Source organism: Hydra viridissima, unplaced genomic scaffold (genome assembly GCF_058129835.1).
Source record: "Hydra viridissima isolate aposymbiotic clone 2 unplaced genomic scaffold, HvirCarnegie_v1 scaffold_1, whole genome shotgun sequence".
Taxonomy (NCBI): Eukaryota; Metazoa; Cnidaria; class Hydrozoa; order Anthoathecata; family Hydridae; genus Hydra; species Hydra viridissima.
Window position 1 is genome coordinate 39,493,033 of NW_028324300.1, and position 13,423 is coordinate 39,506,455.

Genomic DNA, 13,423 nt, shown 5'->3' on the forward strand with positions numbered 1-13,423 from the left:
GATTTTTTCTGTGAACTTGTTTCAACATCCTTATCAATTCAATTGCACTATAAAAATCAGTTTTCCTCATGAGCTTTTCAATTTCGCTATGGGCATGATCCACCTCTTGGACGCATGAATGACCTGAAGGGAATATTTCATAGTGATTGAGTTAATGTTAGGATTGGCTCTTAAAAAATGTAACACAGCATTTGATAATATACTATTCCGATTTTGAGGAACGCAGGAGTTAGACCAAGTAATTAAGCCACTTACGTCGTTTTCCTCTGCCACATCACTCAAAATTTTGCAAAAGGCAATGGCAAGATCATTGCCACTTCTTTCCGCCATTGATTCAGTCCACAGTACACTTTTTGACGAAAAGTCATTTATAATGCACAGTACACTTTTTGACGAAAAGTCATTTATAATGCACAGTACACTTTTTGACGAAAAGTCATTTATAATGCACAGTACACTTTTTGACGAAAAGTCATTTATAATGCACAGTACACTTTTTGACGAAAAGTCATTTATAATGCACAGTACACTTTTTGACGAAAAGTCATTTATAACGCACAGCACATTAAAAGTGTTTTCAGCAACTTTAAACTTCTCACAAAGGTCGCATCTATCCTTTTTGGGAATGTGAAAACCAAGATTGAATTCGGTGGAGAAAATATGGAGTAAATAGATTTTTTTACTGGCTCAACATTTTCGTTTATACATTTCTCTTTGTAAAGATTATACATTTTTGAAATATTAAGGTATGATTCAAGGTATGCTCTATTGGTACTTACACGACAATGTGACTGAACTATTAAAAAAGATTTTATGTGATCCCTAGCTGAGTTGTTGTACGTTTTAGTGCACTGTGCGGTGTACGTTTGCCTTTCATGATTTTACCTCGCAGATCTTGTGCAGGAGTATTTGTTTTAACATATTTGGTGTTGTGAGCTGTGTAAACTAGCTTTTGTGAAATTGACAGTATAGTTAGGTAAAATGTTTTGCAAACACGGACTTCTTCTCCTTTTATATGAAAAAAATATCTAAAGGCGTAATTCCTTTTTGAAAAAATTTGTTTTTCAGCGTGGTCATCAGTTTTTATTTGCATTTTCACTACAATTGTTTTCTTCGTGGTTTCTCTTTTAACTACGTAGCCTGATTTTTATTATTGCCACAAAAACGTTTTATTACAAGTTGTTTAAATTTTAATATTACTGATATTTTTTATTTAATAAGTTAAAATAGTTAATGTCAAATTAGAACACTTTTTGTTGATTTTTAGACCTATTTTTTAAATGATTTTTGATGGGTATAAAATTCTCTATCATGATAGTTAATAAAAACCAGCAAGAGATTATGAAGTTATTGTTAGTTAGAACCTTGTCAAACTAAATATTAGTTAAATAAAGTTGCAGATAGAACTTTGGCACTTTAGCAGTTTGCTTGTTTTGCGCTATACCGTTGTAAATTTCAGTTTATTTTGTTCATCATGATTTAAATAGTTTAATAAAATGATTAAGTCATTTTTGGCAAAAATGTCAGTTAGAACCTTGTCAAACCAACGCGACGAAGTGTTGTTTTTACTTCTATTTCATATTGGTTTTATAAATTTTTGTGCTGTTTTTTACTTTTTTTTTTAGAATCAAGGTGCAGGAAAACTTTATAAACTACTTCATGCCTTTTGGTTATCAAATATGCATAACATTTGCTAATTGCATTTGTATGTATCAAATTTGATACAATTGCCGTTTAAGTATGAAAGCTTTTTCAAAAAAGTTCAAGTTTTTATTTTTATTCATTTAAACAAATATAGAAAAAAGTTTTATTGTATATTTGTTTAGATGAATGAAAATAAAAAGATAACTGTCTCTGATATTTTAAACTATGTATTTGATGGAGAAAGTGATTTTGGGGAGAGTGATGAAAGTGACAATGAGTTTGATTTGGGAAATGATGAAGCCAATACTAATATTGAAGAAAAGTGAAAATGAATATGATTCAACAAGTGGTGATGAGCCATTAGCATGTATAGCATCAAGACCAGTTGAGAATGCTAATGAGACACCTATTAACAAAAATAATACTACACCAACTACTTTTATATGGAGAAGTAAGAACTTTGAACCCCTAAATGACGTAAACTTCAAGGAGCCTGGAATGACACCAACACCAGATATGGAAAAAACACCCTTTCAATATTTTAAATTGCTTGTTAGTGATGAGATGCTGAAAAATACCACAGAGCAAACAAATATTTATATTTTGCAATCAAAAGGTACAGAAAAAAGCATACTAAGAAAGGATATTGAGAAGTTTATTGGTGTATTTCTCAGGATGGGTTTGGTAAGGCTCCCAAGTCGAAGATCATATTGGGAAACATTTATGACCTATGATGGGGTTTCTTCAGTTATGGGAAGGAACAAATTTGAAATGATTCTTTGGAATATTCATTTTGTAAACAGTTTAGAAAAAGCCGAGGAAGAAAAAGCAAATGACCGCATATGGAAGTTACAAACATGGGTGAAAGAGCTTCGCCAAAACTTTCTGAGAGTTTCACCAGAAGAGTTTCACGCTGTTGTTGAGATAATGGTTCCTTTTAAAGGGAAGTCCCTACCGCGTCAGTACTTGCCTAAAAAGTCACATAAGTGGGGGTTCAAGCTTTGGGGTCGTAGTGGCATTTCAGGCTTTTTGTATGACTTTGATATTAATCAAGGGAAGTTAAAAAGCATTTCTGATACAAGTTTAGCTGTCAGTGCAGATCTAGTACTCAATTTGACTTCTTCACTGCCTGATAAACACAACTTCAATGATGTTTGAATAGTTTGATAGTCGAATTGAGGAAGCGTAACATTTATTTTGTAGGAACAACTAAAGGTTCACGAATAAAGAAGACACTTCTTCATTCGTGAACCTCTAACTGTTGAGTGTAATTATTTATCTTTATTCCTTAAATTCCCTGGCCCTACAATTTGAGTATCTACAATCATTTGAAATCTGCTTCAACTTAGGACGTTAAATAGGCTAGAACACTTAAGATAAAGTCAAAAAAATTAAAGTTGTTTAAAATATTAGTACAATTATGCCCGTTGTATCAGATTTGATACAACTCAAAAAAGTGCATTGACGTCGTTTTTATGACAAGGAAAATTTTCCCCATTTTTCTATAGCAAGTAGGATTATTTGTACCAAAAATCAGAATTTTTTGAGCATTTTATGCTGCTTTGGGCATTTAAGGGTTAAAAGAGCTGAGGATAATCGGAATCTTATTGCTGCAGTCATTTTAGCGACACTAATGAACAGGTTATTAACTCCATAAATTTGCTTTGTTCACTTTGATCATAATTTGACATCACTTTGATATAATCAATTCGAAATTAAAATATTTTGATAAATCGCGAGGTTAGAATTATTTTGTTTTATCTCCCATTTTAAACGTTGGGAGAAAATGAGTTGTTAATTTTAGTTAGAAATGATTACGTTTTATTGATTGGTACTACGTAGCGTTTTGGATAATTTTTGATAAAAGCTACTCGCTTTCAGAGTATTTTCTTATAATTTGCTAACTATTTGCTTAGTTTCCAAGTTATAGCATCTTACTTTAATTCAACGAGAGGTAAATTAAGATTTTCAAGATTTTTCAAGCACATGCACGGCGTCTTCTCCATTCTTAATTAAGTATTGATGAATAGGAAATAGGTGGTCCACAGCTTTATGTCTTACGGGAAGACAGAATGTTTCAGTTTAATGAAGAACAGGGTTAGAAGGGTGCAATTTTTGATTTAAAGGGGCTGCTATTTTTCTCTTTTCTTAATTTTATGTGGTTTTCCAAAATTAAGTCGCTAAATAAATGGAAGGATTTGTTTTTAAAGAAACAGATATTTCTCACTTTAGTTTCTTATTTTTTTCCCTCTTCTTATATGTTAAAGGGAGACATTTCCGTAAAACTCTACAGGTGAGGAGGTGGGTAGGGGAGGGGTATTTTTAGAGAGAGAGAGAAGTTGTTTTGACTAAAGAGTTTCAATTAAACTTAAATAAGAAGTTATAAGGGTGTATTGCCATCTAGAGTTGATCTACTGATAAGGCCGAACGAAGGCGATTTCCGAAGGCTAGTAAAGTAAAACACAAGTGTATTTGATTCTATTTCTCACACGAGAAATACTTCAATTAATGTTTACAGTTTCAAAATTATTAGAAAAATGAAATTTTTTCAATATAATCATTTTTCTATGGTCTAATGCATATTGCTAACCTATCGATACATAACAAATTCATAAATAATAACTATTTTCTAGCAATTTAACAAAATAATGAAACTGACACTGAAAAGAAAAACTCACAAAATAGAAACTATGTTAAAATTAAAGTTTACTACAAAACGACGCTGACAAATAAAACTGACGAAACGATCCATCTAACTAGATAATAAACGCAACTGAAAATAACATCGTTTGCACTACAATTAGTAAAATACTAAATCTTTATCAATTACTGAGTAGTCGAATTCATCAATTATTCTAAATTTGTGGCAAGTGAACGAATCGAAGAAATTTTCTCGAAAATAAAGCAATCACATCAATTATCAATGGGTTGACCATGTAAAAATTTCCATAAACAAATTTAAATAATTCTTACCATTAAATGGGTAAATAGGTTCTCGACGGAAGGCTAAAAAAAAAGGGCAGTATATAAAATTTTATCTAAGAAAAAACTTCTTGTTTAATGAAGAAAGAAGTCGGAGGAGAAACAAATTTAAATAATTTATGCCCAGCAAAAATTCAAAAAGTGAAACTTATGTTTTGGCTTAAGCAATAAATACTCATTCCGAAGTGACAAGGAACCCAAATTTTTTTCCATATTTTTTTCCAATTGTTATTGTCTTGTAATAATGTTGAAAAGTCAGATTTGGTGTTTTTTGTTACGGTCAAAAACGATAAAAAAACTTTAAAACGCTACCTGCCTCTGAAAAGCTTATAGATGTCTTTTTTCACATTAAGATATTTTTAATTTATTTTCTTTTTTTTTTTTTTAAATAGATTTTAGAATTTAGAAGCAAAAAACAGATACTTATCAGTAAATAAAAAAGTAATGCTTTTAGAAGATATTCATATTTCTTGACATACTAGTCAAAAAAAAAAAAAAACATAATATATATCCACACAAAATAAACTCAGCTATATATAATTCTGTATGTATGTATGTATGTATGTATGTATGTATGTATGTATGTATGTATGTATGTATGTATGTATGTATGTATGTATGTATGTATGAATGTATGTATGTATGTATGTACGTACGTATGTACGTCTGTATGTATGTATGTATGTATGTATGTATGTATGTATGTATGTATGTATGTATGTATGTATGTATGTATGTATGTATGTATGTATGTATGTATGTATGTATGTATGTATGTATGTATGTATGTATGTATGAATGTATGTATGTATGTATGTATGTATGTATGTATGTATGTATGTATGTATGTATGTATGTATGTATGTATGTATGTATGTATGTATGTATGTATGTATGTATGTATACACACTAACATACATATATGCAGGGTAGTGCAAAAGTTTCTAAACTCTGGTGTCTTGAAATAAAAACTCAGAAAAAATTTTTGCCATTATTTGCAAAGCCAAAAATCTACAAAAAAAACTTTCACAAGTTTTGTAGTTCTCCCATTCTGGAAATTAGCTGGTCTTTTATTCTAAATCTTGGTTCTTTAAATACTTTATACTTTAAATAAGACCAGCAAGTTTCCAGGGGATTTAGGTTTGGGATTTAGGTTTGGAGAGTTTCCTGGCCAATTTGTTAAAACCTTTATTAGGTTCTCTTAAATCAATGCCATTGCATTATTTGATATATGGTAATTTGCTTCATCTTTCATTTAAAATGCATTTTTATTATTCACAGCTTCTTTATAAGCTGGTAAAATACGTTAAACATATAAATCACCATTTGCAGAGACGTTTTCATTAATAAAATGAAGCTGAGTTTTTTATTGTGTAGAAACTTTAGTGCCACCCTTATATATACAGTACTGTGCAAAAGATAGTAGCACCTAAGAGTTTTTTTAAAAAATGTACATTTAAATAAATATAAGTAAATAATATTGATTTTATCTTAAACAATATCTTGGTTTAATTTTTATTAAATTAAACTAAGATATTGTTTAAAATAAAACTATATTTATTTATTTTAGTAATAATTATGTTAATAAAACAATTTTTTTATTAATATTTTTTAGATGGTTTCAACTTATATCATTTTTCACCCACTTATAATTTTTGCTCATTTATTGCGGACAAGGATCAACACTTGAAATTGATTACATCAACCACTATACTATTTATTTATTTTGTTTAAATTTATTATTATGAAATATTTTTTAATAATTAAGAATGTGGAGAGGAATTTTTAGTTACTGTTGAGTACTTGTGTTAATTACAGATTTTTTAATCTAAAAAAAATTTTTTTTTTCAAAAGCTTTGTTTTATAATAAAATTATATTGTGCTATAGTGAAGTTAAATTAGCCAAACGTGTGAATTGTTCGCGAGCGTCAGCTTAAAAAATAGTTAAGAAAACATAATGAAACTGGTGATGTAGTGGATAAAAAGAGGTCTGGTCATCCAAAGAAGGTAAGCTAACGCGATGAACAGTTTTTAAAAATAACACCGCTACAAAATCGCAAGAAATAAGCACAGAACTCATTTAAGATCTTAAAAGAGCAAGTGGAACTTTAGTACATGCATCTACTGTGCGACGATTCTTAATTAAAATCTGAATTAAAAGGCTTTGTAGCAATTAAGAAACCTTTACTACGCAAAGGTAATGAAGAAAAAAGATTAAAGTTCGTCAGTATGTTAGGTGAAGAAAGGGAGAGGCATTGAAGGAGCCATGTCTAGCATCAAAAATTAAATATGGTGGAGGGAGCACTCATGTTTGGAGGTGTATTTCAATAAAAGAGGTAGGGGATATTGTTAGAAAAACGGAAAAGTTTACAGGTGAAAAATACAAAAATAGTTTACACAACCATAATGTGCCTTCTCGACGACAACTGATCAGGGATTATTTTATCCTACGACAGGATAACGATCCCAAATATACTTGCAAATTAGTTAAAAATTATTTGCCAAATCTGCAAGAGGAGGGAGTGCTTCAAACCATGCTTTGGCCTCCTCTGAGCTCTGAACATAATCGAACATGTGTGGGACTACTTAGACAGAAAGATGGAATTATTGCCAACAAATGTAAATGAGCTTTGGAATGTTCTCAAAGAAGAAAGGTACTATATCTGTATCACATTTATTGAAAATCTATGTAAAAGTATAAATAAAAGGCTCCAAGATGTTATTGTAAATAAAGGTGGTCACATTAAATATTAGTTAAGTCTCTATGTATAGTTATAAACTTAAATGTTTTTAATAAAACTTGTATTATACTACACAATTTAATAAAAAATATGTTTGTACCTATATTTTAGTTTTAATTTCATTTTGTTTGACATTTTCTCCTGAATATTAAAAATTCTCTTAGAAGCTACTTTCTTTTGCACAGTACTGTGTGTGTGAATGTGTGACATTAATTTGCTTACCAGCTATTTGCTCTCTTGTATCTGGAAAAAAGAACAGAAAAACCATAACAGTTGTTAATTAAAACATATAATCAAAACATAATTTTTCATAATTTCACAACATTTCTAATCTCTTGAGCTTTGCTTGAGGTTTTAACAGGTGTTAGAAGGAAGTGATAAAGTCTTTATAAAATTTTGTCAACTTTTTTTTTAATTTTACATAGTTTATTATAACTAAAAAATATTTTATTCAAAAAGTAATTTGATATTTGCTTACCAACATTTTGCTTTAATGTAGCTGGAAAAAAGAACAGAAAAACCATAAAAGTTATTAATGAAAACAAAAAATTGCATAAGAAAATATATAATCTAAAAGAATAAAATGAGAGGAGAACTAAATGACTGTTTAAAATTAATTATGTTAAGCCCTAAAACTATATGTTAATAAAAATGAAAAAATGCATTCAACTGAAAAACGTGTTTTAAATATTTAATAATGATCTGAATAAGTTTAGTCTCTTGTCTATTTGAAATATATGAAACTTTTGGTGGCCATCATTTTTTTATTGCTTTTTTTCAGTTAACTGATATTTTTAATTTAACAGAGACAGTCAACATATTTAAAAGTAATTCTTTAACTTACCAATATAAACAAATAAATTTCTTGGTTCATCTGAAAAAGATAAAAACTTTCAATATAAATTACAAATCAAATGAAGTTTTCAATAATAAAATGAATCAAAAATTGATTCTAAACTTCTTTAACACTAGTCATGAACTTACCTAGCACAGCATGAAGCAAGGAGTTTCTTTCTTCATATGAAAAAAACAAGTCATTGAAAAATCGATGCATTTTCACTACAAATCACAAACATGATTATCAAAGGAAGCATAAAACTGGTTCTAAAATTTCTAGAAAACTTTTCATGAACTTACCAAACATGGAGTTACTTTCCTTCTTTGAAGTTTTCAAGTCAGCAAGCAATCTCAAAAAAGGTCTTCCATTTTCATTTTTCAGACCACAGATCATTGGCAAGCAGCTTCGCAATTTTCTATTACTAAGAATCTCCTCAGGACTCAAATTAATGTGTGCATGTAGTGAAACACAAAACTCCATCAAAGTCAGGTGAACAAACTGATATTGATAACCAAGCTGTGACTCAACTTTTTCAATGAAACCTAAATCATTACTTTCAATGTCACCAATATCTTCAAAATAAACTTCCATTTCCTTTTGAGAAAAAACAACTTTGCTTTCATTAAACAAATGCCAAGCAACTTTACAAACTTTTAAAATGAATTGCTTGCTACTCTCCTTTTCCATCAATTTATAAACTGGTTCATTGTTTCTGTTTATATGCTTTTGCAAAAAGTATAGAAATATACAGCAATACAACTCTGTTGTACTGAAGAATGATAAAGAACCCCTGAGCATAGATGAACCAATAACTGTACACATTGCTGATAAGTAAAAAGGGACAGATGCCATTGCTTTAGCAATCTGAGATGACTTAAGAACATCTTTTATGGCTTTTTTTGCATTTCCAACTCTTTCTACATACTCCTTTATTCCAAGGTCATTAAAACCCATTATTTGAATGATTAACTTCTTTCTACATTCTGTCATTTTATTTTTATATTGTAATATAGCTCCAACTCTTCCAGCAACAACACATTTGTACTTTTCAAAGTCCAAAACATCTGCTAACACATTAACGATGGGATGATTGCTTGGATTAAGAGGATTGTGATTTAATAATTCATCCAAATAAGCAAACTCATCCAACCCATCTATCACAAACAAAACTGAAAAATATTCACAAACATCGCATTCTTTAAAAACATTTTTGTAGAAAACTTTTACCAAATCGTTTATGCTAACGATATTTTGATATAGATTTAACTTTCTGCATTCAAGATAAATAACAAGATCAACTTTTTCCCATAACGTATTACTGGCCCAGTCAAGTAAGCATTTTCTGAGCAAACAAGTTTTTCCAATTCCAGCAATACCACAAATCAAGAGTAGAGGTAGTTCTTTTGAGAATGCTTCATAAAACTCAATTCGTTTGTAAGTTGTTTGTTTGCGAAGGAACAACTCTAGCTCAGCAATATTTAAAATATCTCTCTCTGTATCATTTGCATCAACTACTGTCATTTCTACAAACTTGTTTAAAAAATCAACATTAGTGGGACTTATTACATTGTGTTCAAGTTGATCCATTTTTTCATAAGTTGTTTGATAAAACTTCTTCAGTGCTCCACACATTTCTGAAAGAACATAAGTATAAAAAAAGTGTTTGGTGTGAGTTCAGAATAGAAAACTTAAAATTAGAATTTGAATAAAAGCTTACAGGGGATTATTAATACACTCTGATATCCAAAAATACACAATCAACAGCATTTTTTTTGTTTTTTACTTAAATGAAAACAAAAAAAAATTTTATTTAAAAAAAGAAATTTTTTTAAAATCTTCGTTTTTCAATGGAAAGGTATTAAAGCAAAGTTGTTATAGCATCTAATGAAAAATTTAAGATTGTTATAAACAATTTTAAATATAAAGCAATAAAAAATTTTAAAAAGCCAAGTTTTAATGCTTTTATAATTATTTTGTATATAATGTGTTTGTGTGTATTTTAATCATTCCCCTTGTCCTTCTTCCCTATTTCCTGATATTATCACACTTATTAAAGTCAATTTTATTATATGAATTTTAAGCCTTTATTGTGTGACCAATTTGCTTTGGAGGCTATTTTTGTATATTCCTTTTTTTATTACATATTAAGTTATTATAAAGTTATTCAACTGAATCAATATTATTTTTGTTGTTATTAGTACTTTTAGTGATTTTATTATTATTGTTATTATCATTATTATTGTATCAACAATAAAATAGATAATGATAACAACAACAACAACAACAACAACAACAATATTAATAGTAATAATATTAATAATAATAGTAATAATAATAATGATAATAGTAATAATAATGATAATAGTAATAATAATAGTAATAATAATAATAATAATAATAATAATAATAATAATAATAATTATAATAATAATAATAACAATAATAATAATAATAACAATAATAATAATAATATAGATAATAATAACAATAATAATAATAATAATAATAATAATAATAATAATAACAATAATAATAATAATATAGATAATAATAACAATAATAATAATAATAATAATAATAATAATAAAGATAATAATAACAATAATAATAATAATAATAATAATAATAATAATAATAATAATAATAATAATAATAATAATAACAACAATAATAAAAGCAATAATGATAAAAATCATGATGATGATGATGAGGATGATGATGATGATGATGATGATGATGATGATGATGATGATGATGAGGATGATGATGATGATGATGATGATGATGATGATGATGATGATGATGATGATGATGATGATGATGATGATGATGATGACTTTTTTAGTTCTTTTCTTCTTGTTGCTTTTGTTGTTTTGATGATAAACAAAAACAACAAAAACAACAACAAGAAAATAACTAAAAAAGTAGCTATTAAAAATATAAGGTCAGAAAATTACCACTTAATACCACAGCTATGCTATTAATTTAAGCATCATAGAAATTAAGCATCAACATTTGGTTTTTTGATTTTAAATAAATAAAGTACAAATTTCTATAAATATCAATCTTTTAAGATAAATCAAATTTTAGAAAGTTTACTGAAGTTGGACTCTTTATGCGCTTAACACACCCAGGTTTTTGGTGTGACTGGTTTACATTCTTATGTAAAATTGTTTTGAATGAAATCGGTTTTGATTGAATAGCAACTCTGCACAGTCTTTAAACAAAGTAACATAAGGTTTGTGAGATATTGCAATTTTTTTCTGAATTAATGCAACTTTGTATGTTTAAATATATAAATTATTGTTAATATAGATTTATTTGAAATAATTTACACATAAATTTTCATTTTAATTGGTATTATTTGATGAAAATTGAAAAATCAACGCTGATATCAACGCTTGTTGTTGTTATTATTAAGCATTATGATGCTTTCAAATGAAAATTTGAAACGAAATGACTAAAGTAAGACAACATTTTGCTTTTCTGAAAAAGATTGAGCTAATTGGATAACTAAAACATGCTTTTAATCGAACACATAAATTAAAAAACCTAGCAACTTAAAGAACGCAAACAAAAGTACACATTTTTTAAATTATAAATTAACCAATAATAAGTTGAGTTAAAAGTGAAATGCTTTAATCAGAATAGTCAGTAATAATAAAAGTAAACCAATTACAAATTGCAAATCGCTTCACCCAAAAAGAACCTCAAGAAAGGTCATCGATTTTCTTTTTTCAGTCCACAGATCATTGGCAAGCAGCTTTGTATTTTTTTTATTACTGATAATCTTTTCAGGACTCAAATTAATGTGCGCATGTATTGAAGCACAAAACTCCATAAAAGTCAGGTGAACAAATTGATATTGATAACCAAGCTGTGATTCAAATTTTTCAATAAAACCCAAATGACCATTTGCAGTTTTATCAATGTCATCAACAATTACAACAAAACTGACAAAACAACAGAGTTGGGTCTGACTAATTATTTAGAATTAATAATAAAGAGAATAGGTGAAGTTATTGGTGTTAATCATGTGTAATTAGTCTTTTAAAATGTTATAAAGAAACAGGATCAGTTTGAGAGTGAAAGACTAAAAGAAGTAGACTAATGAAGTTTCAAGTTGCACAACTAGAAATCTGATCTACAACATGAAAAAACAAAAAAAAAAAGCATCATTAAATAAGCTAGCAGCAAGTATTTTGGTTGATGAAACTTTTTATAAATGATTGTTCAATAAGCTGCAATCAAAAACCAAAAAAAGCAACTTAGAAAACATTCAAAAGACTTTAAGTTAGTCGCAAAATATGTTATTTAGTGATGAGATGAATGTTTAAGTTGATAATTCTAAGGTTTGAGTTTTGTTTTGTCATAAAACCAATCAAAAATACAACAAATATTGTGTGCTAAAATGAACAAAGCAAGGTGATTATCTTAGCCATACATATTTTTGATAAACCAATTAAAGACCTGCGTTTTTCAGCAAAAGAACAACATAACAACAAGATAATGCCATGTCTTTCAGCAATAATTGGCTAAGATTGTTTATAACAAAAGAAAATCAACACAATGACTTTGCTTGCAACAGCCTATACCTTAATGGCATTGAAAATTTGTGGGCTTGGTTGATTCAAAAGCTTGCAAAATGGCAATCATTTAACAAAAATGATTTGATTAAAAATATATATCTATAAAGTATTTTACTTTTTCTAGCAAGGATTAAAAATGCTTCTTCAAAGACAAGAGTTATTTAATTGTTAAAAACAATTATTGAAAAATTCAATAATTTAACAAAAACAACTTTTCAAAAAGAAGTTTTCTTGAAACTCTTTTTCAATTTGGAATTATTATTTTGAATTATCTGAAGAGAGACATACAAAAACTACAAGAAACTCACCCAATAAGGTTATATCTTGTAAAACATCATTTCTTCCCATATCTTTCAGAGATTTCTGAATGCGTGTTCTGTAATCATTTGGATGCTGTTGGTAAAGTTTCTTTAAGAAAATTTCAATTTTACACTTTCCTCTCGTCAAATCATCATGACCTATTAGATCAACACCCACATCATAATCTATATGCTCAACAGTAGCATCCACATCATTAAAACCAGTGCCACGTGCAAATAATTTCCATTCTGATCCAACTTTATCTTTTAAAATATTCACTATTTTGGCATCCATTCCTAAATAAAAATTATTTATCACCTGCAATACTA

General features: G+C 28.2%; 2 protein-coding genes across 2 annotated transcripts in view; both read right to left on the minus strand.

The window, feature by feature from the left end:
• Nucleotides 1-13,423, minus strand: part of LOC149894929 (uncharacterized) — a 127,249-nt gene that overhangs the window by 111,655 nt on the left and 2,171 nt on the right. The gene's annotated exons all lie outside the window — the stretch shown is intronic.
• Nucleotides 1-13,423, minus strand: part of LOC149894934 (uncharacterized) — a 47,951-nt gene that overhangs the window by 10,242 nt on the left and 24,286 nt on the right. The window contains exons 6-12 of the mRNA XM_090080213.1: nucleotides 13,103-13,390; nucleotides 8,505-9,839; nucleotides 8,352-8,426; nucleotides 8,212-8,241; nucleotides 7,846-7,866; nucleotides 7,590-7,610; nucleotides 4,618-4,650 (exon numbers count right to left, since the gene is read on the minus strand). Of these exons, the coding sequence (XP_089936339.1) occupies nucleotides 4,618-4,650; nucleotides 7,590-7,610; nucleotides 7,846-7,866; nucleotides 8,212-8,241; nucleotides 8,352-8,426; nucleotides 8,505-9,839; nucleotides 13,103-13,390 (1,803 nt within the window). The remainder of the gene's footprint in view (nucleotides 1-4,617; nucleotides 4,651-7,589; nucleotides 7,611-7,845; nucleotides 7,867-8,211; nucleotides 8,242-8,351; nucleotides 8,427-8,504; nucleotides 9,840-13,102; nucleotides 13,391-13,423) is intronic.